At 33.5% G+C, this 27611-nt stretch overlaps 1 protein-coding gene and 3 non-coding genes across 4 annotated transcripts; 1 reads left to right on the plus strand and 3 right to left on the minus strand.

Annotated features, from left to right (window-relative positions):
- Positions 1-10341: 10341 nt before the first annotated feature.
- On the plus strand, positions 10342-17222 carry LOC116017202 (GDSL esterase/lipase At1g29670-like). The gene is made up of 6 exons (XM_031257774.1): positions 10342-10585; positions 11380-11513; positions 12546-12797; positions 15822-16071; positions 16158-16232; positions 16981-17222. The coding sequence occupies exons 1-6, from the start codon at positions 10342-10344 to the stop codon at positions 17220-17222; spliced, it is 1197 nt and encodes a 398-aa protein (XP_031113634.1).
- Positions 17223-19302: 2080 nt separating this feature from the next.
- On the minus strand, positions 19303-19397 carry TRNAY-GUA. Its single transcript has 2 exons — positions 19361-19397; positions 19303-19338 (listed from the first exon to the last, which is right to left on the minus strand). It is a non-coding gene; the product is annotated as a tRNA-Tyr (tRNA).
- A 1653-nt stretch (positions 19398-21050) lies between these two features.
- Positions 21051-21145, minus strand: TRNAY-GUA. The gene is made up of 2 exons: positions 21109-21145; positions 21051-21086 (listed from the first exon to the last, which is right to left on the minus strand). It is a non-coding gene; the product is annotated as a tRNA-Tyr (tRNA).
- Positions 21146-25626: 4481 nt separating this feature from the next.
- On the minus strand, positions 25627-25721 carry TRNAY-GUA. The gene is made up of 2 exons: positions 25685-25721; positions 25627-25662 (listed from the first exon to the last, which is right to left on the minus strand). It is a non-coding gene; the product is annotated as a tRNA-Tyr (tRNA).
- Between the last annotated feature and the right edge of the window lie 1890 nt (positions 25722-27611).

The raw sequence follows: 27611 nt of genomic DNA on the forward strand, positions 1-27611 counted from the left end.
GAAATACACCACTCAATGTTATGAAATACACCACTCAATGTTAAGAAACACACCACACAAATATGCACTGTGTGGTGTGTTTCTTAACATTGTGGTGTGTTTCACTGTGTTTCATTGTAGTGTGTTTCTTAACATTGAGTGGTGTATTTCGTAACATTGAGTGGTGTGTGACTGCACGACCGCACGGGAGAGCACGGCTGCACCTGAAATTAATTTTTTGTGNTAAAAAAAAAACTAAAAAAACTATAAAAAAAATGTCCGTCAGGCGCAACAAGCAAATCTATTTTTGTGTACAGATTACTATACCAATATCTTGGTTATTGTAGATGCTTCATTTCTTTCTCTTTCCTTGAGTCTCTCTTCCAACGTCATGGCAGTGGTTGTACTAATATCTTCATATTATTCACTGATATGGATGGCCTAATACTTACATGGGTCCTAATGTATTATTGTGAAAATGGCTATGACTACCTTCATCACCCACTAAGACAAAGGTGGACAATATGTCAATATATAATGGTAGCATTCTTCACAAAGGTCTTGATATAACCATCTTCGTTTACTTTTTGAATAATCATGGTATCGCAATTGTCAAACATACATTAAATTAATATAATGATTGTTATTGTGTTGTAAAGTGAGTACTATTACTTTTCAACTCTGCAATAATTACTACATTAATGATTGTTATTGTGTTGTAAAGTGAGTACTATTACTTTTTCCATGTTATTATATGGTACATTTTTATTAGAATAGACTAAGAGAGTCATAAAATGTTGTGGAGCTTAGCAGATAGTGACATAACGTGCGGTAGGGGGTGTTAATTAATGTGTTATAAAACAACGAAGTTAATTAAATCTTCAGATACAAAAACACATTGGCGTGGAGCGAGCATATCAATATATCATGTCGGCCACATGCACATTCTATTCACCTACGTACTACACTACATGTCTGCATCACACATATCAAACTTCGACCAGACAATCTCACAGATCCTTATCCGTGAAATGTGTTGAGTTAAGATGAAATGTAATCTTTATACTATCAAATGTAATACTTTTGAAGTAAAATGTAATATTTTTACATTTTGATGTAAAAGTATTACATTTTTTTATTTTTTTTTATAAGTGCAACATTACTTATAAGAAAAAGTATAATACTTTTGATAAAAAAAGTACTTCATCTGTCACATTTTATCTGCGATTGGTCAAATCAACTCTTTCTTTTTCGTTTATTTTTTTTAGTATTTGTTACTTATTTTTAAAATTAATTTTTTGTGTTTAATAGTATTTTTAGTATAGTTTATATATATATATATATATATATATATATATATATATATATATATATAAACTATACTAAAAATACTATTAAACACAAAAAATTAATTTTAAAAATAAGTAACAAATACTAAAAAAAATAAACGAAAAAGAAAGAGTTGATTTGACCAATCGCAGATAAAATGTGACAGATGAAGTACTTTTTTTATCAAAAGTATTATACTTTTTCTTATAAGTAATGTTGCACTTATAAAAAAAAATAAAAAAATGTAATACTTTTACATCAAAATGTAAAAATATTACATTTTACTTCAAAAGTATTACATTTGATAGTATAAAGATTACATTTCATCTTAACTCAACACATTTCACGGATAAGGATCTGTGAGATTGTCTGGTCGAAGTTTGATATGTGTGATGCAGACATGTAGTGTAGTACGTAGGTGAATAGAATGTGCATGTGGCCGACATGATATATTGATATGCTCGCTCCACGCCAATGTGTTTTTGTATCTGAAGATTTAATTAACTTCGTTGTTTTATAACACATTAATTAACACCCCCTACCGCACGTTATGTCACTATCTGCTAAGCTCCACAACATTTTATGACTCTCTTAGTCTATTCTAATAAAAATGTACCATATAATAACATGGAAAAAGTAATAGTACTCACTTTACAACACAATAACAATCATTAATGTAGTAATTATTGCAGAGTTGAAAAGTAATAGTACTCACTTTACAACACAATAACAATCATTATATTAATTTAATGTATGTTTGACAATTGCGATACCATGATTATTCAAAAAGTAAACGAAGATGGTTATATCAAGACCTTTGTGAAGAATGCTACCATTATATATTGACATATTGTCCACCTTTGTCTTAGTGGGTGATGAAGGTAGTCATAGCCATTTTCACAATAATACATTAGGACCCATGTAAGTATTAGGCCATCCATATCAGTGAATAATATGAAGATATTAGTACAACCACTGCCATGACGTTGGAAGAGAGACTCAAGGAAAGAGAAAGAAATGAAGCATCTACAATAACCAAGATATTGGTATAGTAATCTGTACACAAAAATAGATTTGCTTGTTGCGCCTGACGGACATTTTTTTTATAGTTTTTTTAGTTTTTTTTTTAAATTTTAAATTAGATTTATTTATTATTTTTTTTCTCCCCTCTCATTTTCTCTTTCCTAATCACACTTACAAAAATTCCTCAATAACCGTGAAATAACCCCATTGATAAGGATGTTCTTAGAATACCCCATCTATTTCATAATATTGGTAGCTTAGCTGAATATGTAATTAAAATTATGATCCAATTACTATTTTTTGTTAATCTAAAAATTCTCAATTGAATTTGTGTGAAATAGAGAATGAAGTTTTCTTATGTGTACACTATAAATTAAAAGAGTTTCAATGTACACCTAGTTAGAACACAACTCTAGCCGAACAAGCCGAGCAACAAACGGCCAAAAAACTAACCAGCTTGTGGTGGGACTCCAATAATTAACATACCTGAATTGGAAGATTTTTGAGTGCAAGTTTCTTTTGCACCAGATTGTCACTATCAACAACGTTTTTGTTATTTGTTAGACATCATATTCAAATTTCTGGGTAGTATAGCAAAATGGTAGCTTAGATAGGGGGCCCAATTTAATTAAAGTGATGTGCTATGACTACTACCTGCCATCCACCAAAATATCAAGTGGTGTAATATGTCCAATCGTTATACCGTGAAACAGGGTCTACACTACACTGTGGACTTTGGTCCTAAATGACGTAATTTTGAATTTTAATCTTGACGATGAACATTTGTTGTTCAAAATTCACATTACATGTTCTGTCTTATGTTATGAATTTATGTAGTGTGCTGTGAAATTCTATGCCTATAGAACATAATTATCTATATAAATTAGATTTGAAAAATTAAATATATAACATGTGTATGTGTCTTGCATTGTCAGTTTTTGAATCTTATGTTAGGTAATTATGTACCTTAAGAGCACTGTTGCAAAAATCGCCCGCTTAGGTCGAGACGAATTGCTCCCTAGGCGGCCGCCTAGCGCCTAACTTAGCCGACTGGGCCGAGTTGGCGGCCGACAGGCCGAGTTAACTCGGGCAAGTTGACCTTGTTAATTTTGTATTATATTTATATATATTTAAATTTATTTATTTATATAAATAAGAGAAGTAATATATATATATATATATATAAATATATATATATATATATATATATATATATATATATATATATATATATATTTATTTATTTATATAAGTAAGAGAAGTAAGATATATATATATATATATTTATTTATTTATATAAGTAAGAGAAGTAAGATATATATATATATATATTTATTTATTTATATAAGTAAGAGAAGTAAGATATATATATATATATATTTATTTATTTATATAAGTAAGAGAAGTAAGATATATATATATATATATTTATTTATATATATAAGAGAAGTAATATATATATATATATATATATATATATATATATATATATATATATATATGACATACACCCACACACATGCACTATTTTTTTGTTTTTATAGGTCGTCGCTTAGGCACCAGCTAGGCGCCGCCTAGACTGCTTAGGCGCTATCTAAGCGCTAGTCTACCACCTGACTAGCGCTTACTGTAACCATGCTTAAGATCGAGTGAATTATATACCTTGAATATATTATTAACTGTGTATAAACACGAGTAATGTGAAAATGAGAGTCCGTTAAAATTTAAAGATCTAAACGACGTCATTTTGATCCAGGGTCTACAATGTCCTTAAGGTACATAAATTTATAACACAAGATGTCATTTTAATCACTGCTCCACTATATAAATTGCCTTCTATGTCCTTATGTGAAGACCGCAAATTATATCGTGGACCAGGACATATCTTACATTTTGAAAACTTGTCTAGATTATATATGTGTTTACAGTTGACATATTATGTACATCTAATTAATATATTATGTACCTATGTACATAATATTTTATTTGCAAGTGCACTATATGTTAGTAACAAGTACATAATCCATTAAATAAAGATACATGGTAACCATAAGTACATAATTTGAATAGGATCCACGATATGTATAGTAGATCATAATTCACCATATAATGATTGATGCTAAGACTTTGATTTCAAAATCGCGATATTTCAGTCCATTTAAATGGAAAATGATGCGTACACCCAACCTGGTTTTTTCTACTGATGAACTTAATTAATAATGGGGTATAGAATAACGGGACAAATCCAAACCATGTGAGAACCATTTCTCAAGTTAGAACTTCTAGACAAATTCAAACCATTGATTTGTAAGATCTGATGAACGAAAATTAAATAAAAAATGAGCGGGGTAATTTTTATAAATATTACAAAATTTTAAAATGAACGAGTCATTTTCATAAATATTACAAAGTTTTATTTATTTTCAACCGTTAAATTTACTAGATCAATGGTTTGGATTTATCCGCAGGTTCTGAGACATAGATATCACCTGATTATGGAATTGATTGTGTCTGTGTGTGTAGACAATCGTTCAAATGTGAACCAGACTTAACTTACGAACTACTGACGGATTATACTGTAAGTACTACATGATTGCACCACAACAGCTTCTAGACATGCCTGGGGAACCTTGCGGTGCAATCATATAGTAGTTGCAGTGCGGGGTGAAAAATGAGGTGAGATTCATTGATCTTATCTAGATCAACTGCTCAAAATGAGGAAAATTATTTTTAAAAAATTTAGTAGGTCACGTTGAAAGTGCCAAGCCCTCAAGCAGTGGTGAAGTGGCTTATGATTGGTAAGATGTCTCGAGATTTGATGCTTAATTTGGTGGAGGAATGCAAGCATACGCAGGGCATCAATGTAAGATTCATGTTAGACATATCTATCATGAGTTGAATAAAGTTGTGAATGTTTTTAAAAGAGAAGCGATTAAAAAAAAGTGTTACGTCTTCCTTAATTTGGGTTCTTGATCGTGCTCAATATGGGGTCTAACGCTACTTCGATGATGATTGAATGGGTGTACATGGACAAATTATACCATGGACCAAGGTCTACCTTGAATGTAGATCTTGGTTCAAAATTAATCTTCAGATCAGATTTTATATATGTAGGTGACCCATCATGTACATGCAGTTGAGAGTTTACGTATTTAATTTGTAGCTATCATATTATGTATCAGCAATATAATTATCAAGTTATTTATTTACATGAACAAAAATCGTTAATTGTAGGTACAAAATGAGTTAATTGAAGGTACAAAATTTTTGCATAAGAATTCATAATGCAATATAAACCCTGGTCCATGATATAGTAATTGATGTACATGTCAATGGGCCAATGAAGATGTGCGTAGAAGAAGCTTNACTAAAAATACTATTAAACACAAAAAATTAATTTTAAAAATAAGTAACAAATACTAAAAAAAATAAACGAAAAAGAAAGAGTTGATTTGACCAATCGCAGATAAAATGTGACAGATGAAGTACTTTTTTTATCAAAAGTATTATACTTTTTCTTATAAGTAATGTTGCACTTATAAAAAAAAATAAAAAAATGTAATACTTTTACATCAAAATGTAAAAATATTACATTTTACTTCAAAAGTATTACATTTGATAGTATAAAGATTACATTTCATCTTAACTCAACACATTTCACGGATAAGGATCTGTGAGATTGTCTGGTCGAAGTTTGATATGTGTGATGCAGACATGTAGTGTAGTACGTAGGTGAATAGAATGTGCATGTGGCCGACATGATATATTGATATGCTCGCTCCACGCCAATGTGTTTTTGTATCTGAAGATTTAATTAACTTCGTTGTTTTATAACACATTAATTAACACCCCCTACCGCACGTTATGTCACTATCTGCTAAGCTCCACAACATTTTATGACTCTCTTAGTCTATTCTAATAAAAATGTACCATATAATAACATGGAAAAAGTAATAGTACTCACTTTACAACACAATAACAATCATTAATGTAGTAATTATTGCAGAGTTGAAAAGTAATAGTACTCACTTTACAACACAATAACAATCATTATATTAATTTAATGTATGTTTGACAATTGCGATACCATGATTATTCAAAAAGTAAACGAAGATGGTTATATCAAGACCTTTGTGAAGAATGCTACCATTATATATTGACATATTGTCCACCTTTGTCTTAGTGGGTGATGAAGGTAGTCATAGCCATTTTCACAATAATACATTAGGACCCATGTAAGTATTAGGCCATCCATATCAGTGAATAATATGAAGATATTAGTACAACCACTGCCATGACGTTGGAAGAGAGACTCAAGGAAAGAGAAAGAAATGAAGCATCTACAATAACCAAGATATTGGTATAGTAATCTGTACACAAAAATAGATTTGCTTGTTGCGCCTGACGGACATTTTTTTTATAGTTTTTTTAGTTTTTTTTTTAAATTTTAAATTAGATTTATTTATTATTTTTTTTCTCCCCTCTCATTTTCTCTTTCCTAATCACACTTACAAAAATTCCTCAATAACCGTGAAATAACCCCATTGATAAGGATGTTCTTAGAATACCCCATCTATTTCATAATATTGGTAGCTTAGCTGAATATGTAATTAAAATTATGATCCAATTACTATTTTTTGTTAATCTAAAAATTCTCAATTGAATTTGTGTGAAATAGAGAATGAAGTTTTCTTATGTGTACACTATAAATTAAAAGAGTTTCAATGTACACCTAGTTAGAACACAACTCTAGCCGAACAAGCCGAGCAACAAACGGCCAAAAAACTAACCAGCTTGTGGTGGGACTCCAATAATTAACATACCTGAATTGGAAGATTTTTGAGTGCAAGTTTCTTTTGCACCAGATTGTCACTATCAACAACGTTTTTGTTATTTGTTAGACATCATATTCAAATTTCTGGGTAGTATAGCAAAATGGTAGCTTAGATAGGGGGCCCAATTTAATTAAAGTGATGTGCTATGACTACTACCTGCCATCCACCAAAATATCAAGTGGTGTAATATGTCCAATCGTTATACCGTGAAACAGGGTCTACACTACACTGTGGACTTTGGTCCTAAATGACGTAATTTTGAATTTTAATCTTGACGATGAACATTTGTTGTTCAAAATTCACATTACATGTTCTGTCTTATGTTATGAATTTATGTAGTGTGCTGTGAAATTCTATGCCTATAGAACATAATTATCTATATAAATTAGATTTGAAAAATTAAATATATAACATGTGTATGTGTCTTGCATTGTCAGTTTTTGAATCTTATGTTAGGTAATTATGTACCTTAAGAGCACTGTTGCAAAAATCGCCCGCTTAGGTCGAGACGAATTGCTCCCTAGGCGGCCGCCTAGCGCCTAACTTAGCCGACTGGGCCGAGTTGGCGGCCGACAGGCCGAGTTAACTCGGGCAAGTTGACCTTGTTAATTTTGTATTATATTTATATATATTTAAATTTATTTATTTATATAAATAAGAGAAGTAATATATATATATATATATATAAATATATATATATATATATATATATATATATATATATATATATATATATATGACATACACCCACACACATGCACTATTTTTTTGTTTTTATAGGTCGTCGCTTAGGCACCAGCTAGGCGCCGCCTAGACTGCTTAGGCGCTATCTAAGCGCTAGTCTACCACCTGACTAGCGCTTACTGTAACCATGCTTAAGATCGAGTGAATTATATACCTTGAATATATTATTAACTGTGTATAAACACGAGTAATGTGAAAATGAGAGTCCGTTAAAATTTAAAGATCTAAACGACGTCATTTTGATCCAGGGTCTACAATGTCCTTAAGGTACATAAATTTATAACACAAGATGTCATTTTAATCACTGCTCCACTATATAAATTGCCTTCTATGTCCTTATGTGAAGACCGCAAATTATATCGTGGACCAGGACATATCTTACATTTTGAAAACTTGTCTAGATTATATATGTGTTTACAGTTGACATATTATGTACATCTAATTAATATATTATGTACCTATGTACATAATATTTTATTTGCAAGTGCACTATATGTTAGTAACAAGTACATAATCCATTAAATAAAGATACATGGTAACCATAAGTACATAATTTGAATAGGATCCACGATATGTATAGTAGATCATAATTCACCATATAATGATTGATGCTAAGACTTTGATTTCAAAATCGCGATATTTCAGTCCATTTAAATGGAAAATGATGCGTACACCCAACCTGGTTTTTTCTACTGATGAACTTAATTAATAATGGGGTATAGAATAACGGGACAAATCCAAACCATGTGAGAACCATTTCTCAAGTTAGAACTTCTAGACAAATTCAAACCATTGATTTGTAAGATCTGATGAACGAAAATTAAATAAAAAATGAGCGGGGTAATTTTTATAAATATTACAAAATTTTAAAATGAACGAGTCATTTTCATAAATATTACAAAGTTTTATTTATTTTCAACCGTTAAATTTACTAGATCAATGGTTTGGATTTATCCGCAGGTTCTGAGACATAGATATCACCTGATTATGGAATTGATTGTGTCTGTGTGTGTAGACAATCGTTCAAATGTGAACCAGACTTAACTTACGAACTACTGACGGATTATACTGTAAGTACTACATGATTGCACCACAACAGCTTCTAGACATGCCTGGGGAACCTTGCGGTGCAATCATATAGTAGTTGCAGTGCGGGGTGAAAAATGAGGTGAGATTCATTGATCTTATCTAGATCAACTGCTCAAAATGAGGAAAATTATTTTTAAAAAATTTAGTAGGTCACGTTGAAAGTGCCAAGCCCTCAAGCAGTGGTGAAGTGGCTTATGATTGGTAAGATGTCTCGAGATTTGATGCTTAATTTGGTGGAGGAATGCAAGCATACGCAGGGCATCAATGTAAGATTCATGTTAGACATATCTATCATGAGTTGAATAAAGTTGTGAATGTTTTTAAAAGAGAAGCGATTAAAAAAAAGTGTTACGTCTTCCTTAATTTGGGTTCTTGATCGTGCTCAATATGGGGTCTAACGCTACTTCGATGATGATTGAATGGGTGTACATGGACAAATTATACCATGGACCAAGGTCTACCTTGAATGTAGATCTTGGTTCAAAATTAATCTTCAGATCAGATTTTATATATGTAGGTGACCCATCATGTACATGCAGTTGAGAGTTTACGTATTTAATTTGTAGCTATCATATTATGTATCAGCAATATAATTATCAAGTTATTTATTTACATGAACAAAAATCGTTAATTGTAGGTACAAAATGAGTTAATTGAAGGTACAAAATTTTTGCATAAGAATTCATAATGCAATATAAACCCTGGTCCATGATATAGTAATTGATGTACATGTCAATGGGCCAATGAAGATGTGCGTAGAAGAAGCTTTGAGGTTTTCTATATAGTTGCATTGTCACACTTCCTTCTGATCCCCCAAAAAAAAAAAAAAAAAAAAAAAAAAAAAAAAAAAAAGAAGATTGTTAAGAAGTATTACATCTCCCTTTTTAGTCATTTACCAATAGTTATATCTATCTTTATTAATGGCTTAATAAAATAATAAGTAATATTATCAATACTGTTGAGCATACAATATATATAAATATAAATATGCAGTCCAACTATTATTACATACATGTACGTGAGGGACGTGTCCAATATCTATGTAGCCTAATTTAACCAAAGCATTTTCAACACTTCAACCGCACTTTATACAAAAACAAAATAATCTTTTCACTTCATAATAAACACCAACCCCTTAGACTGAGGGACAAAATTGAAGGCAAGCCAAAGAGTAGAACTCGTAAATACATGGTCCAAATTGAATGTCTATTACAACGTCTTTATAATCACAAGAATATACCCAACTATAATCTCCATCTATATATACACAAAATACTTGAATCTCGTATCTTTTGCAATGTCTCAACCCCATACATCTTCTTACCTCCCCCATCTTCCATTAATGGCTTCTGGGCTTCACATATGGCTTGCCTTCACCATTGTAATGCTAATAATGTTTTCTAGCTTAGCTGAGGGAGAACCTCAAGTCCCTTGTTACTTCATCTTTGGTGATTCTTTAGTAGATAATGGCAACAACAATAACCTTTCCACTAAAGCAAAGGCAAACTATCCCCCTTATGGAATTGATTTTCCTGATGGTCCAACGGGTAGATTCACCAATGGTCGGAATATTGCAGACTTCTTAGGTCATCTCTTAATCTCATTCGCCTATATATTTAAAAAAAGTATGGCTGAGTGGGTGGAGCACGCATGATCCTCGTGCCATGCAACACCCTCTTGTCTATTGATCATCTGCCTAGTTTTTTGGGAGGATTGATATATACTATCGAAAAACATAAGATTTTCAACCACACAAAAGTTGTTGAAAACCTAGAATTTCACCGGAATAGGTGATATAGAAAAATACCTATAGGTATTATCTAAAAGTGATCACGAAATGGGTAGCTAGCTAGATTTCCAACTACCCTTAGTTGAAAATATTTTTTTTAAATAAAGCTCTACCACAAGTACTAGATACTAAGCCAATTATTTTTAACAATATATATTAATTTTTTTGAAGTGTAGTATACTGGTATATAGGAGTGACTTAGTAATTAAAATAAGTTGGTTTCTTACAAAACTATGGTATATACTTCTTTATTTATGAAATAAAAATTATGTATATTGACGATTTTCTTAAGAAATTGATGTATATATGTTATTTATTTTTTAAAAAAGTTACATGTTATTCCAGCAATATCACATTTTCTTATTGTTATTGACCCGGTCAATTATATATGGGAATCTAAAACACACTGTTTTTTTTTTTTTTTGGTTGAGTATTGTCGACTCTATTGTAAGGTAATAGAGTTAATACTCCACCATCAGGGTTCAATCCTGTGACCTTTTCTCAACAAGACCACAGAGGTGCTAATTGCGCACAAGGTGCTTGGCCATCCAGACTGTTCTAATAAAAAAAACTTGTTTTTCTTCCATGCAGTTGAATTACTTGGCTTCACCAACTCTAGACCACCATTTGCGGCAGCGGCGACGACGTCGGAGGAGGAGATCATGAAAGGTGTGAATTATGCGTCTGGTGCGGGCGGAGTCCTGGAACGAACTGGAAAATATCTGGTAAACTTGTAGGTATACGTAACCGTGCATATCTCTAGTAGATTTCATGCACCCAGAAACGATGTTATTTTATATTCTAATAATTTAACCTAAATAATATTAGATTGTTCTATGTTTAGTGTTTAATGATATATATATATATTTATATTGAATTTATATTTATATATATAAAAAAAGTTCGAGTGCCATCATTCTTAACGTGAGGCAAGTGTGCAAAAGAGTACCAATAGTGTTAGGAAATACACAACAAAAAAATGCACCATAACTCACCATACCTAATGGTGCATTTCTTTGTTGTGTGTTTCTAACACTGTACTATTGATGCTTTTTTGCATAACTAATGGTGAGGCGCACTAACCGCACGTTAAGACATTGCCGCATTTGAACTCTCTCTCTCTCACACACACATATATATAAACAAAGCTTTGTTATATTTATAAAAATGACCCCGCTCAATTTTTACTTGATTTCTTATCCATCAAATCTTGTAGAGTAATGGCTTGGATTTGTGCACAAGTTCTCAGCTAGGGAGTAGTTCTCATATGATTTAAGATTTTATATATATATATGTGTGTGTGTGTGTGTGTGTGTGAACCTACGAAATTGTAGATGAATGTATGCAATCGTCTACATAAATGCACACAATCTAATATTTCAGTGCACAATGCACACAATCTACTCTGGAATATAATAGTTTGTGTGCATTCCATGCTGGTTGGCAAGTTCTCCTAGAAGGATGGTTCTCATTTGATCATTAATAATGGTGAGTGACCGCATGGTCGCAAGTTGGTCCGCAGGCTAACCTACTTAGCCCGCCAACCCACACGGTCCAAGCCTGCATTCCGACCATGCCCTAACCAGCCCCCCCGTAAGGCAGTTTAGGGGTTAATCTGCGGGCTTCAAACCCACTTTGACTTTCCTAACTAATACTCGAATTTGTAACTTTATGATTACCAAATTAATATCATGACCAATTTAGACGGGGTTGCTCCATGAAGTCTGATTATTATATATGTTTTGGTTGTTGTGCAGGGCGATCGGCACAGTTTTGAGAGACAGCTACGGTTTCATAATGCGACAGTGTCAAGAATCGGACTTCATGTGCAGAATTTGAGCCTGGCTAGAACCCATCTTAGGAAATGTCTGTACAGTGTTGGATTGGGAAGCAATGATTACTTGCACGAGTTTCTTGGGGCTGCGAAATTCCCAGCAATTCGTCAACCTTTGTACACTCCACAACGATTTGCGTCTATTCTTATCAAGCAATACGCTAAGCATCTAAGGGTTGGTATTGTTTGATTTTTCCATATCTATGTTAATTACTTCATTTCATAATGATTATTATTGGAAGACTACGTACAGATGCATTTGGAATTTGTTGCCAAAATTTGATTTATATTAACTTATAGGAAAAACTATCAAAGAAAAATAAAATAAAACTTTATTCAAACGCTTTGATGTGGCTAAGGTATTCTAATCCATCTTGGTTTGGGGTGAGCATAATTGCGAAAAAAAAACTGACAAAATCAATAACCAAGAGCCAAACAAACCGAAAAAATTGACATTTATATTATCGATTAGTTTTGGTCGGTTATGAATATTTTAAAATAACTATCAGTTATTCGGTTATCGGTCGATTATTGACCATAACCGACTAATGCTCGCCCCGGCCTAATCATGGTTAAGCATGACTTCTAATGAAGATGGTCATGACAGTCTTTAAAAATTACAGTTATTTTTTAGGGAAAAGTATAAATAGATCATTGAACTTTAGCTGAAAAGTAAATTAGCCCCTTAAACTTTTTAAAGGTGTAATTACATCCATCAACAATTTATTTTGATGCAATGAAACTCAAAAACTGGTTAATGACATGCTATCACAAGTCCTTAGGGTTTTGGCAACCTGCCAGCAAGATTCTGAAGAACTTTCAAGCAACAAAATGACCGACAAACGATCGCCGATCACCTAGAACGGGACCAAGGTCGCCTTCTCCGACTTGAGAAGACGACTGCAATAATCGCCTTCTCTGTTTGAGAAAGCGACCATCTGGGTCGGCTTCACGCCGGAGAAGGTGACTATTGTGGTTGCCTTCTCCAACCAATGGTGACCATTGTGATCGCCTTCTGCTGGAGAAGGCGACCAAGATGGTTGCCTTTCTCTAGTGAGAAGGCAACCCAATGTAGCAGAAGGCAACTATCTAGGTCGCCTTCTCGCCGAAAAAGGCAACCACAGTGGTCGCCTTCTCCGGCGAGAAAGAGACCCATTGGTAGCCTTCTCAAACACAGAAGGAGAAGGAGACCTAGATGGTTACCTTCTGCTACCACTGGGTTGCCTTATCACCAGAGAAGGCGACTATGAGAAGGCTTCCCCAGCAAAAGGTGACCATTGTGGTTGCCTTCTTCTAGAGAAGGCGACCAAGATAGTTGCTTGTCATGGTCGCCTTCTCTCGTGAAAGGACAACCCAGTGGTAGCAGAAGGCAACCATCTAGGTCACCTTCTCGCTGAATAAGGCAACCACAGTGGCCGCCTTCTCCGGCGAGAAAGCGACCCAGTGGTAGCCTTCTCAAGCAAAGAAGGCAACCATCTAGGTCGCCTTCTCCGTAGAGAAGGAGAAGGTGACTTTGGTTTCGTTCTCGGTGGTCAACGAACGTTTGTCGGTTTTTGTCTAAAATTTGTCGAATTACGTTGGTGGGTTGTCGAAACCTTAATGACCTGTGATAGCAGGTCATTAAACGATTTTAGGCTTCCCCAGCAAAAGGTGACCATTGTGGTTGCCTTCTTCTAGAGAAGGCGACCAAGATAGTTGCTTGTCATGGTCGCCTTCTCTCGTGAAAGGACAACCCAGTGGTAGCAGAAGGCAACCATCTAGGTCACCTTCTCGCTGAATAAGGCAACCACAGTGGCCGCCTTCTCCGGCGAGAAAGCGACCCAGTGGTAGCCTTCTCAAGCAAAGAAGGCAACCATCTAGGTCGCCTTCTCCGTAGAGAAGGAGAAGGTGACTTTGGTTTCGTTCTCGGTGGTCAACGAACGTTTGTCGGTCATTTTATTGTCTAAAATTTTGTCGAAATTACGTTGGTGGGTTGTCGAAACCTTAATGACCTGTGATAGCAGGTCATTAAACGATTTTTGAGATTCATTACCTCAAAATAAATTATTGATAGAATAATTACACCTTTAAAAAGTTTAGAGCATCAATTGGCTTTTCAGTTAAGGTTCGAGAACCTATTTGACCAGATTTCCATTTTTTATAGTCATGATCGTCTCATATGTAAAAGTGTCAAACGGATGAGTTTGGACCAACCAACCCAATCTTGCAAGGTGGACCTGGGTCCATATTCACAATTTTAGAACTCTATGTTCACAATTGTAGAACTGTATGTTCACAATTTTAGAATTCTATATTCACAATTTTAGATCTCAATATACAAAATTACATTACTCAATATTCACAATTTTTGAACTCTTTATTCACAATTTTGTTGTATAGATTCAAAAATTGTGTTATATTGTTGAATATAGAGTTCTGTAATTGTGAACATAGAGTTCTAAAATTGTGAACATAAAGTTCTAAAATTATGAACATAGAGTTATAAAATTGTGAACATAGAGTTCTAAAATTGTGAATATGGACCCAAGTCAAGTTTAATTTCATAAAGCCAATAATTTTTACCAAAAACTTGTGTGAGTCCATTCGTGAGACAGGTTGGATATTTCATTAATAAGATCAAAGATTCAACCCATTAATCAAATATCCAATCTGTCTCACGGATTGAAACCCTTGAAACAATCTCACACAAGTGTTACCCATAAGTTTTTTGAGTTATTCTAACACAACTTGTGCACATAATGTATACATACATATGCATCACTACTTATATACATTCCTTCCAAAAGATATACATTCCTTCCAAAAGCTCAAGAGTCTTAAGCCACCGACTACCTGTCTCATCACCTTAGTGATAAGGAAAAGGCCCAGTCACTAGTATCACTATTTGAAAGTGTGCATTGTGTAAATTCTACCGCTAATTGAGAATGAAGTGAGCCCAGTAGTGTAAGTAGTGTGCTATCTGTTGCGAATGTAAGAGGAAGACAACAATGGTGATTAATACCGGCTGAGACCAAAGAGGCCGGCCAATAGGCCGCTTCCGTCATGAGTCGAACTTATAACCTTGTGATTACTAAGTCAACCATTTAACCGACTTGATTGGGGTTGCTTCCAATACCATAGCATTTTTGACATATATATATATATATATTAAATGTAACATGCTCTAAAAGATTTTTTTTTTTTTTTTGGGGTTAACTAGACTTTGTACGGTTTGGGAGCAAGGAAAGTAGCAGTGTTTGGGATTGGAAAATTAGGGTGCATTCCTGGAATGATAAAGCATGACGAAAATGGATCATCAATATCATGTGCTGATTCAGTGAATGATGCGGTTGAGAAGTTTGACAATAAGCTCAAAATTCTGATACATAAGCTCAATAGAAACCTATCCGGTGCAAAATTCATTTTTTTGAACATGACCAGCATTTCTCATCAAGATCTCCCAGCCTTGGGTATGTCCAAACTTTTCATTCTTATAACAACTCAAACAAACCGGTTTAATAAGTCGAATTTTTAATTTTCTCCTAATAATGTTCAGCTTTTGATGTGACAATGAAGCACAAAGATTCAACTGTTGCCTTTACTGAGGCTCGAACCCACTCCCGTCATCCATGTAGAAGTATAAATCGGGACACCGAGTGCAACTAGACCACAAGATCTTTGGCAATTTACCTGGATCCACACTTAATAATTGAATACAAAAAAAAAAAACTAATCATATATTACCACACTTAAAGGGATGAATATTATGATGGGGATATATGTGGTATATGTATCACTTAATTAGATGCTAAACTCACAATCCCACATTAATTGGTCACCATTTTAAAAGTAGACTTGCGCTTTTTGTGACATGTTCTAGTTTATCAAGTAAAATAAAATGGGCAAATTATTCCGTGGATCCAGGTAAATTTGGGTCCAAAACACACAATTTACATATTAAATGTTCACAATTATTTATATATTGAATGTTAACAATTTCCATATTAACAATTTGAATATAATTGTGAACATTCAGTATATAAATTGTAACGGGTCCACCTTACAAGGTAGACGCGAGTCCATGGGTACGTATAATTATTGCATTGGGGTTGGCCAATTCATAAGTAGTAATAAATGTAAAGAGTTTTATTGTTACATCAGAAGATATGCATTAGGAAGGACATGAGCGAAAATTGGCATTTTTCATTACCTTATAGTATGGCAGCAGTGCGTACTAATCATTATATTTTGGAGTTTTATTGTCACATCAGAAGATTATGCATTAGGAAAGACATGAGCGAAAATTGGCATTTTTCATTACCACTAGACTATAACATTATCAATGGTTATTGATAGGAGCTGCTAACATTTGATTGCAGGTATAAGCATTGTAGACAAGCCATGCTGCAAAGTTTCAACAACAGTAGTATTGAAGGGGCAATGTGAGCCAAATGTAGAGCCATGCAGCAATAGAGGGGCATACATGTTCTGGGACAATTATCATCCTTCTCAGATTTCAAGTATGGCCATAGCCAGAAGATCATACACTTCTTCTCTTGTAACTGATGCATACCCTATGGATATTAGGTCCTTGATTCAGCTTAATGTACAAAAGATGTGACAATTGTATATTATATATGTGTGTGTGTGAGCACAAATGAGACTTCATATAGGTTCATCCTTTTATTTTTGTATTCAATCAATGTTTGATGTTATGTAATTCTATAAATATTTACCAAGAGTTAGTTCATTTTATTTTTTGTCCGAGATTTATAGGTGTCATTTCACTCTTAATCATTTTTTTCAAAGCATCTCCATTGGTATGTCTTAGCATTATTGTGGCATGATCATTTTTGTCATCTGTCAACAAATATGTTTAAATGGCGTTAAACATGAGGGTATTTTGGTATATTCAGTCTACCATTTTCTTAGCTCTCCTCTGTACTAATGAGTTAATTCCTTCTTTAATTTTTTTTTGATCTAGATTTATACAAGTGTCATTCCACTTTTAGTTTTTCTTTCCTAAACCGCTCAAAATCCCTAGATTTATAGGTGCTCATCAACTCCTCTCTGTCTTCTTCATCCTTTTGCAATCGCAACTTCAATCTTCAATCTTCGTGTTCGAATGATGATCAAATCATTAACCCCAAATTTCTAATTCCATAAATCTCTAAATATTGTATGAATTTTTCTTGTGAGATTTGTTAAAATTAATTTGTGGCTCTCTAAGTTCCAGATAATTTCTCTTTTTCATTTGTGTTTTGGTATTTGAATTCTTGGTTAATAATTGATTCTAGAAGCATTATTTTTCACTTCATGCAACATTATTTTCCATTTTCAGCATGCATATTTCAAGGTTCTTCAACTTCAAAAGCATTTACACTTCACCAAGTACATAAGGTAAGTTTTTGTATTTTATATGTCCAAGTACATAATTATTTTTCTCCATACTTATGAACTAATTTAGCAATTATTTATAGAATGTCATCTCTTAGTTTTGGTACTTCATTTTCAACCAAATTTTGAGATAGTTTTCAATATAAATGTGGTGACCTATTACCTCATGGAGTTATACATAAATCCGGGTAAAATATACCAAGTTTGCCCATGTTATGGAGTAAATTTATTATTTTTCTTAAAATTGTAATTAAGTGGTATTTTATAAATAGAATTGAAAGATTAAAATTTGAATTTATTTTTTTTTAGAGAAATGAGAGTTGTGAAGTCTTTAGATGAATTGATATGGATGTGTCTAACCATGTTGCGATAGTCATTCGACGGTTATTGAAACATATAGACAAGAATGACACGAAGATTCAAACATTGACGTACACAATATAACTGGAAAAAAAAAATTGAAATCCAAAACTTAATTAGCTTGGAGGTCATGGAAATGAAGTTTCAAAAACAAACTAGAGGTGCTAATAAGTTCCAATTACAAATGGATTGCATGCGATTTGGTGGTGGCAGCCATTTTGTTTCAATTTTTGTACAAAATGCATAGCATGAAAACTAGAAATGTAGCACTTCTTCAATTAAATTAAGCTGCCAAAAGTTGAATATGTAATTAATATGGTTATGTGAGCACACTATTATGCAATCTTAGCTTTTATAATGCATGTTTGACTCTGTAATATGTGTGTGTGTGTGTATTGAATTAAAAATTGGTGTGTGTGTTATTGTAGTAGTCTTCAATGCATAATCATTTTAACCATTATGCCCTAACATAATGAAGAAAATATATGAAATTGAGAAGGTTGCCACAAGGTGTGTGTCTAGGGAATTTTAGTGATTTATGAAAGAATGACTAAAAGTTAAATAACACATATAAATTTAAAACCAAAAAAGAAATATAATTAACTCATTACAACAAAGAAGAGTAGAGAATATGGTAGACTAAATAGACTGAAATTCTCTAATGTTTAACGTCATTTAAACAAATATGTTGATGGAAGACAAAAAATGATCATATCACAATAATACTAGAACCAATAGAGATTTCTCTGAAAAAATAAAATAAAAAATATAAATGGAATGAAACTTATGAATCTACAATCAAAAATGGAATTAATTTTATTTACAAATACAATAAAAGTATAGTTTTTAAGCATACCTAAAACAGTAATCCCCAAAATAGTATGATAAACAAAGCATAGATATGAACAAAAAGGGAAAACGGCAAAAAATTTGAAGAAGGAAAATCCGACCTGCCGGATTCGAACCAGCGACCTAAGGATCATCTACAAGCTTTCGTACCCACTACAGTCCTCCGCTCTACCAACTGAGCTAAGGTCGGAATTGTTAATTTCTCTCATTGTAAGTTATATTAAATAAATTTAAATTCGAAAACAAATCAGCATATACTAAATTACTACTCCCTCCATCACATTTTTTTATATATCTAGTTCAGTTAACGAGGTTTAACTAAAAAAATTTGTAAAATTAAGTTTAGCATTAGTATATAAAATTTATATATTTAGAAACTACATTAAAAGTATTATTGAACACAAAAAATAATAAAGAAAAAAAAAAGAATTGGTTTAACTAATTAATATTAATAGAACAAGTAAAATGGGGCACAAAGAGCAATAGCCAACAGCTAGTCAAACATAACAACATTTAACCAAAATGACTATATATTGTTACAAAATGGGATTAAATAGCCTAAATGAGGCCATTGTTTTAATTTGTGCAATGTTAGGTATACTAAATGTTGTATTATTTCATATGGATGTATTCAAGTTAGAATTTCTTTCAATTATAGTGTCATTTTAACATTTAATTCTCGACTTTATTTGCAATTCTATTTTTAGTTCTCAATTTTAATAAAAATATATATATTATCTTGAAATAAACTAAAAATATTCTTAAATTTAAAAAAAATCTTAAAAGTGAAACAAATTAAATTCAAAAGACAAAATGAAAATGTGTCAAATAATCAAAAGTGAAATAAACTTTTTAAGTTAATAATAAAAATCAATCAATTTATAAATAATTAATAAATACGTAGGATTATATAACACTTGTTATATAGGTGGACACATAATACAACATTTATTATAAAAAATTTGATACAATATTTTATATAAAATATACAACCAGACAATCAGCCCAATAATTTTCTATATTACAATTAGAAAACATGTGATTCTTCTATAATTTTGTTCGGTAAAATTTATTTTAGAATTTCTTTTAGTTAACTTTTCGGCTAGATTTGCCTAACAAAACTACATACAACATACATGGCATTATTCTCACAAAAAAAAAAAAAAAAAAGAAACATACATGGCATATTTGCATCATTATTGCATGTTCTCAGCCTAATTATGGGATTGTCAAGAGTTGGTACATCAACTGAATAATTCTACGGTCAATCGCTCCCCTTTAGGAATCATTTTACACTTGTAATAGTCTTATAGCCACCTTTGATTCGATTGTATGCGTCTGGTCAACGAACCAGATCGTCCACACACTAACTAGAGTACCTGACCCTTAGTCTGGCTCTCAAGGTTGGAACGATGTCCGTCCAGTTCGTATCCTTTTGTTTTTATCGACTTAACTGGAATAAAATAATCTATCTTTTGTCCCAAAGAAAAAAAAGTAGCATGCACCATAGTACCGACTTACGGGTGTGTTTAGTTAAAGGGTTATGGTATAAAGTATGGATATCAAAGTAATCTTTATTGTTTGGTTGACATGTTTTTAGAATACTACTATGGGTTTGAAATATCCCATTAATTGAAAACTCAAACACTTATTTCATTTCACTTCCTCATTTCTTCCCTAATTAATTATTAATAATTATTCTCATTTCACTCTACTACTAAAATTTTTATGTGCGAACCAAACACACCCTACGTATATTCCAGGGTGAGAAAGTGAGATATAAGAAAATTTTCATGTGCGAACCAAACACACCCTTCGCACTTTGCATGCTTAAAAATCAAAATCCGACCTGCCGGATTCGAACCAGCGACCTAAGGATCACCTGTTCAGTAACCAACAAACTACAGTCCTCCGCTCTACCAACTGAGCTAAGGTCGGATGGTGTCTACTTTCGATATACGATTATACTATTTTTGTAACACGTTAAAATTGAACACCTGTTGCAAAATGCTAAATTACTACTCCGTAATATCCAACATGGACAACATAGTAGAAGGTGAAGATCCCAAATAATATAAGGTGTTCTTGTGGAGACTGAAAATTGATGATTTATTGGTGAAGAGGAGAGTCGGCGGGGCAATAATTAAGAACTACTGACTCTGTTACAATGTAGTAACTATTCATAACTATTTTCTCAACCTACTGAAGCACAAAGAGTCAACAATTCCCTCCACTAAGGCTTGAACCCACTCCCATTATCCATGTGGGAGTGTAAATCCGAACACCGGGTACCACTAGACCACAAGGTCTTTGGCTTGTTAGTAAGTGTAAATGTTTTCTATTGATTTGATGGCTGGTAATTTTGTTATCTTATTTTTCTACCTTTAGGCCAGTTGGATGGTTTCTACAGAATTTATCTTTTTCTTTCTAATACAATTCATTATTTCTTTAGCAAAAAAAAAATAAAAATTACAATGATACACACAATAACAACAACAACAACAACAACAACAACAAACTATACATTGTTACAATATATAGTACTAAGTGAGTGTTTAGCAAATAGTTGTTAATTGATAGTTGATAGCAAATTGACTTAGCTGATAGTTGTTAGCAGATTGTGTTAGCACGGATTTGACCAATTGATAGCATTAGCTGGTTATAAAAAGGTATTTGGTAAATTAGCTTAACTAATAGAATGTAAAATGATCTTTTTAAGGATATGAGACTATGAGTGTACTAGTACCCGTCGACAGGCTCAAGTACCCTGTTGCCTAGTACCGTGAAAAAACAATGAGAGTAATCGGACTGAAAGGCAGGACTCCTAAACATGTCTGTATAGTCTCTTTTTTTTTTTAATTATTGATGGTATTTTTGAAAAAATAATTTATTTTCTCAAAAGACTGATAGAAAAAACGATTTTGAGTAGCTTTTAGAATTTTTGATTTTGTACAACAGTTATTATTGAACCTAACGACATTTTGACATAGAAATGAAAATGAAACAAATTAAATTTATAGGCAAAATAAAAATTGCATTATAATTGTTTAAGTTCGGCATATTTTGCTTTGACTTTCGGATGGTAACGCAGTGATCACAATAGTTATGTAAAGCAAAAGAATACAGAGAGAATATGGAGAAAGTAAAGACGAGGTAAAACTCAGAACCACATTTTTATTGATAACTGTCAATATTTATACATCAAACTGTAACTGCATATAACTAACGCTAGAAAGGGGTAGTGGGATAATGGCCACAAAATAAGTATTTACAACATTCCCCCTTGGACATTATCAACTCATACTTATGCCTCGTTAAAAAACCTCACTAGAAAAGTCTGTAAGAAAAATCTAGTCGAAGAAAATAGTACACGTTGTATGTTTATAAGTGTTTATTTGTCTACATTTTCCCCTTGTATTAGATCATTTGTTTGCTAATCATTCCAATTTTCATAAGGATTAGTGCTTATTTGTGTTATTTTGCAAGGAGAATGAGTTAGAAAGCTTAGGAAGCAAAGATGAGTATTTTCATGCATTTTGGTGGGCATTAGAGTCAAATGAAGGCCAAATATGTAGCTATGGAGATGGATGCAACACTTCCAAGAGAGGCTAAGAGTGGTGTTTTCAATGGTCTTAGTCATTTGGGCAAACCAAAACAAAAGAGGAGCAAAAGATCAAGACATCACAATTTTCACTCATTTCGACCATTGTTTGGTATTTCGATCGTATCTTAGTCTAGGAATGTTAAAATAAAGTTATTCTTGAGCCATTGAAAACCCAACTTGAAGGGCTACAACTTTGTTGAAGATCATAAAGGCCAATGAAATGATTTTGAAGGTGAAAAATAGCGTAGAAACCAAAGTAGCTACACATGATTCAGCTTGCTGGAGGTACACAGCCGGGGGCACGGCCGTGCCAACCCGAGGAGTGTGCACTGCATTTTTGGGCCTATTTTGGCACAATCGCGCCTATGGCCATGCCACCCCCGCTCTGTTCATATTTAAGCTCATTTTGAGCATTTTTAACTCGATTTTCAACCTCATTCGAACCCTAGTCATTTTCTTTCACTTCCTTTCATATTTTTAAGTTAGATTGGGCTTAGATTTAGGTTACTAAACATATTTGAAGCTTGTAATGAATGACTCAACACTTGAATTTCAAAATTCTACTATCCATTTCAATAGAGAAGCTTTTTTTTCCTTATCTCTTTCTTTTGCAAGATTTATGTTTATTACTTGTGCTTTTGTGTTCTTTATGCTATTTAATCATGAGTAGTTAGTTTTTGGACTTGAGTTATGGTTGTATTATCTATCTTGATGCTTAATTTGTGATTATTGCAAAAAGGAGAAGAACTCCAACTTAGGGTTCATGTGTTTGTGAAAGTTTTGTGTTATATCTTGCTTATGATTGATGTACACATTCATTGGCATGTATTTGGAGGATTTCTTGCCTCAACGAGAGTTGGGTGATGAATTCGAGCCACCCCTTGCATAAACCCAATTTACTTCTATGAAAATAAGATAAATTGGGGGTCGAAGATGCTAATTGTGCTTGAAGAACTTAGAGTTGATTTACCAAGAAAGTGGGGCAATTCCTTGTTCTAATCCTTGTTAATTTGCTCACGTGAGTGACTTATAGACTATGATTCCTACTTACATTCTCGCTTGATTCATTGGTTATTTGTTTTCTATAATCCCATAGGTTGTTAAATCATCTAGATGATAATGCTCTCTTGCTTGAGTCCTAGCTCTTTATTTCGTGTTTATCTCTTGTTAATATGTGTTTGTGTTATTTTATTTAGTTACCGTAGCCTCAACCTCATTATGCTTTTCTTAGCTTCTTATTGATTTCCTTATACTAATGCCTAATTGCTTGTGATTGCATATTACGTGCCATAACCCACAATCCCCTAAGGACGATATTTCACACCTGTATACTCATCATCAGTCATTTTTGCTACATCATATGTAAAACCATGTGTTATACTGGTTATCTCGTTAAAAGCCTTAGCTTAAGATAAACTCAATTGGAGAAAATTTAGCTAAGGAAATTAAAAGAATACAACTATAAGCTTTCAGGGCATGATCTTCAAGATTTTCAGGTATGTATATTCAAGAGTGCCTAGACATTGTTACTCCCCGTGAAGACAATAACCTTAGCTTCCAAGCCTATGCATTCCAATTTTGTTAACATATTTTTCAAAAGTTGACGTAGGCATGAATTTAGTGAACAAATCTGCCAGATGGTCAGTAGCGCTCTTTTGGAGTTCATGTGGGTTAACGAACTTAGGCGCAATGTGTTTTGTAAGATTATATTGCCCTTAACATACTCACTACTCATTTGTGCAACACATGCAGCATTGTCCTCATACAAGACAATGGGAGCGTCAACTCCGCTCGTTATACCACACGAGCTTTGGATATGATGTATCAATAACCTCAACCATACACATTCTTGTGAGGTTTCATATAAAGCAATGATTTCTTAGTGATTAGATGAGGTAGCAACTAAGATCTGTTTAACGGGCCTCGAAGATATAGTTGTACATCCACAAAGGAAAATATAACCAGCTGTGAATCTGTGGTTTGACATTATGGCTTATGGAGATCGGGCATATAGCAAGCATATGAGTAACCGATCAATGAGGTGTCCTTGTTACTTTCAAAATAAAGACTGAAGTCTTTTGTACGTTGGAAATATCTAAGGATACGCTTTATCCCCTTCCAATGTCTTCGAGTTGGGGAGACACTAAATCTAGCAAGTAAATTTACTACAAAAACAATATCTGGTCTAGTGCAGTTAGTCTAATAGAGTAAAGCACCAATAACATTTAAGTATGGGACTTTAGGTCTTAGCACATCCTAACCATTCCCTTTAGGCAAAAATGGGTCTTTGTTCACTTCAAGGGACTGAAACACCATCGGACTACTAAGTGATGTGATTCGTCCATATAAATTAAAATTTCTTCAAAAGTTTATTTGTATAACCAGTCAGGAGATGCTCGATCTGTCGGTCAAGACAAAACTTGATTTCTCTAAATCATTCATTTTGAATTTCAAATGTAAGCATGAACATGCTTCCACAAGATCGTTGTGTGTCCCAACAATGTTTATATCATCAACATAAATAAAAAATAATGTAATACACACTCAAGTCAAGAAAATCAAATATTCGTCTAATAAGAGTTAAATGACCACTCTCTTTTTTTCTTTGTATATTCCAAGGGTGAGAGAAAGTGGGATAGAGAGTTAAATGACCACTCTCTTTTTTTCTTTGTATATTCCAAGGGTGAGAGAAAGTGGGATAGGGCCAACTCTTTTTTTTTTTTTTTTTTTTTTTTTTTTTTTTTGTATATTCCCAGGGTGAGAAAGTGAGATAGAAGAAAAGGGCGTTTGGTTCTTTGCATCCCAGTAATCAAAATCGGACCTGCCGGATTCGAACCAGCGACCTCAGGATCACCTGTTCGGTAAGCAACCAACTACAGTCCTCCGCTCTACCAACTGAGCTAAGGTCGGATGATGCCAATTATCAATATAAAATTATATTATAGTATTTCATAGCACGTCAAATTTGAACACCAGTTGAAAAATGCTAAATTACTAATAGCCAACCTGGAGAACATATTAGAAGATGAAGATTCCAAATAAATGTAAAGGTGTTTTTGTGGAGAGTGAAAACTGAAAATTGATTATTTATTGGTGAAGAGGAGAGTCGGCACGGCAACAAATTACTCCGTATTATATTTGTAGTGAGGAAAATTAATATATTTTTCATGTTGTTCATCAATTGAGACTTTGTTGAAATTGTTCGCACGGGTTTAGTTCACTGGTTCAGTAGGATAGTATTTGGGAGAAGGAATTAAGGTGTCGAAGTTCAGCAGACAGTATTTGGGAGAAGAAATTAGGGTTCGAAATTCGACAGCGGCAATGTGAAGATTATGTCCAAAATGAGCAAATCCTTTGTGTTCACTGGCATTTGACCTTATCTGCTAAGCCATTGAAATTAATGGAAAGCATTTTTTTTAGCGTGCTCATTATGTCCGAAATGAGCAAATTCCTTGTGCTCACCGGCATTTGACCCTATCTGCAAAGCCATTGAAATTAACAGAATTAATAGTATTCAAAAAAAAATTGATAATGCTGGCACGCGCCCGGCTGGGCGTTGTTTTGCACGAAACGCGCACAATTTTGCGTGTGTTTTTCAATTTGCACTGTTTCAAAAACCCACACTTGTAGTCCAGTGGCATCAAACACTTCCCTTTATAAGGGAGGTGGTGGGTTTGAGCCTCAGTGGAGGCAATACTGACTCATGTGCTTCAATAGGTTGAGAAAGTACTGCATTGTAATAGAGTTAGTTGTATTCGAAAAAAAAAAAATAGGCTGAGAAAGTACTGCATTGTAATAGAGTTAGTTGTATTCGAAAAAAAAAAAAAAAAAAACCCCACACTTGTAGGGAAGTCAAAATCAGAGAATATTCCCTATAAATAGGCAGAACAAAAATGTCATTATAATCAAATAATCAAAATTTTAAGTTAGTAATAAAAGCAATCAATTCATATAGTTTTTTATGTTACAAATAGGAGGGAGAGATGAGGGAAAAAAGGAAGAAAAAGAAAACAAAAAGTAATTGCAGCTGACATTCATACCCACAAAACAGGTTTAAAAAAAAAACAAAACAAAACAAAAAAACAAGGTTGCAAAAATCGCGCTCAGTAGTCCCGTCTCAGCCCCCCCCCCCCCCCTTCCCCCCCTTTTTCGCCAAAAAAAAAAAAAAAAAAAAAAGCAAAGCAGAGACGAGAGAGACGAAGACATCGAGAGGCGATGTACTGCGTCGAAAGAAATCTTTGTACTACATGCGACGAGAGAGACGTCGGATGGGTCGCCACCGCCTCTGTTTGAGGTAACCACAGCCACCACCACCGCCACCAGTCGAACTACTACGAAGCCGCCGCTAACGAGGTTGGGGCCTTGGAGGTCACCTGTCTTGAGCTTTGAGATGGATAGCGATGAAGCTTTGGCCTTTGAGATTTCATTATTTCAGATCTGATTTCTAAGATCTGTGAGCTTTGGCCACGATTCCATTAATTTTTGAGATTTCATTAATTTTTCGTAATATTAGCGAGATCCACGATTCCACGTCCACCACACTTCCCTTTAATGGCCTAATAAAAAATAAAAAGAAATCGGGCGCCTAACATATTTTTCAACCTTGAAAAAAACAAAAAAAAACAAAACAAAACAAAACAAAAACAAAAACAAAAAACTTGATAAGGCTAGCGTGTGCAATGGCGTTGCTGTGCACGAAACATGCACAGTTTTGCGTGTTTCAAAACCCACACTTGTAGGGCAATTTATTCTCTCTCTTGCCTTCTCTCTCCTCCAACTCACTATATACTGTTCCAAAAC

The sequence above is a fragment of the Ipomoea triloba genome, chromosome 1 (genome assembly GCF_003576645.1).
Source record: "Ipomoea triloba cultivar NCNSP0323 chromosome 1, ASM357664v1".
Taxonomy (NCBI): Eukaryota; Viridiplantae; Streptophyta; class Magnoliopsida; order Solanales; family Convolvulaceae; genus Ipomoea; species Ipomoea triloba.

Coding starts and splice junctions, on each gene's coding strand:
- LOC116017202 (XM_031257774.1), top strand. CDS start 10,342: ATGGCTTCTGGGCTTCACATATGGCTTGCCTTCACCATTGTAATGCTA. Junction 11,514..12,545: donor AACGAACTGGAAAATATCTG/GTAAACTTGTAG, acceptor GTTGTTGTGCAG/GGCGATCGGCACAGTTTTGA. Junction 16,072..16,157: donor TCAAGATCTCCCAGCCTTGG/GTATGTCCAAAC, acceptor AATAATGTTCAG/CTTTTGATGTGACAATGAAG.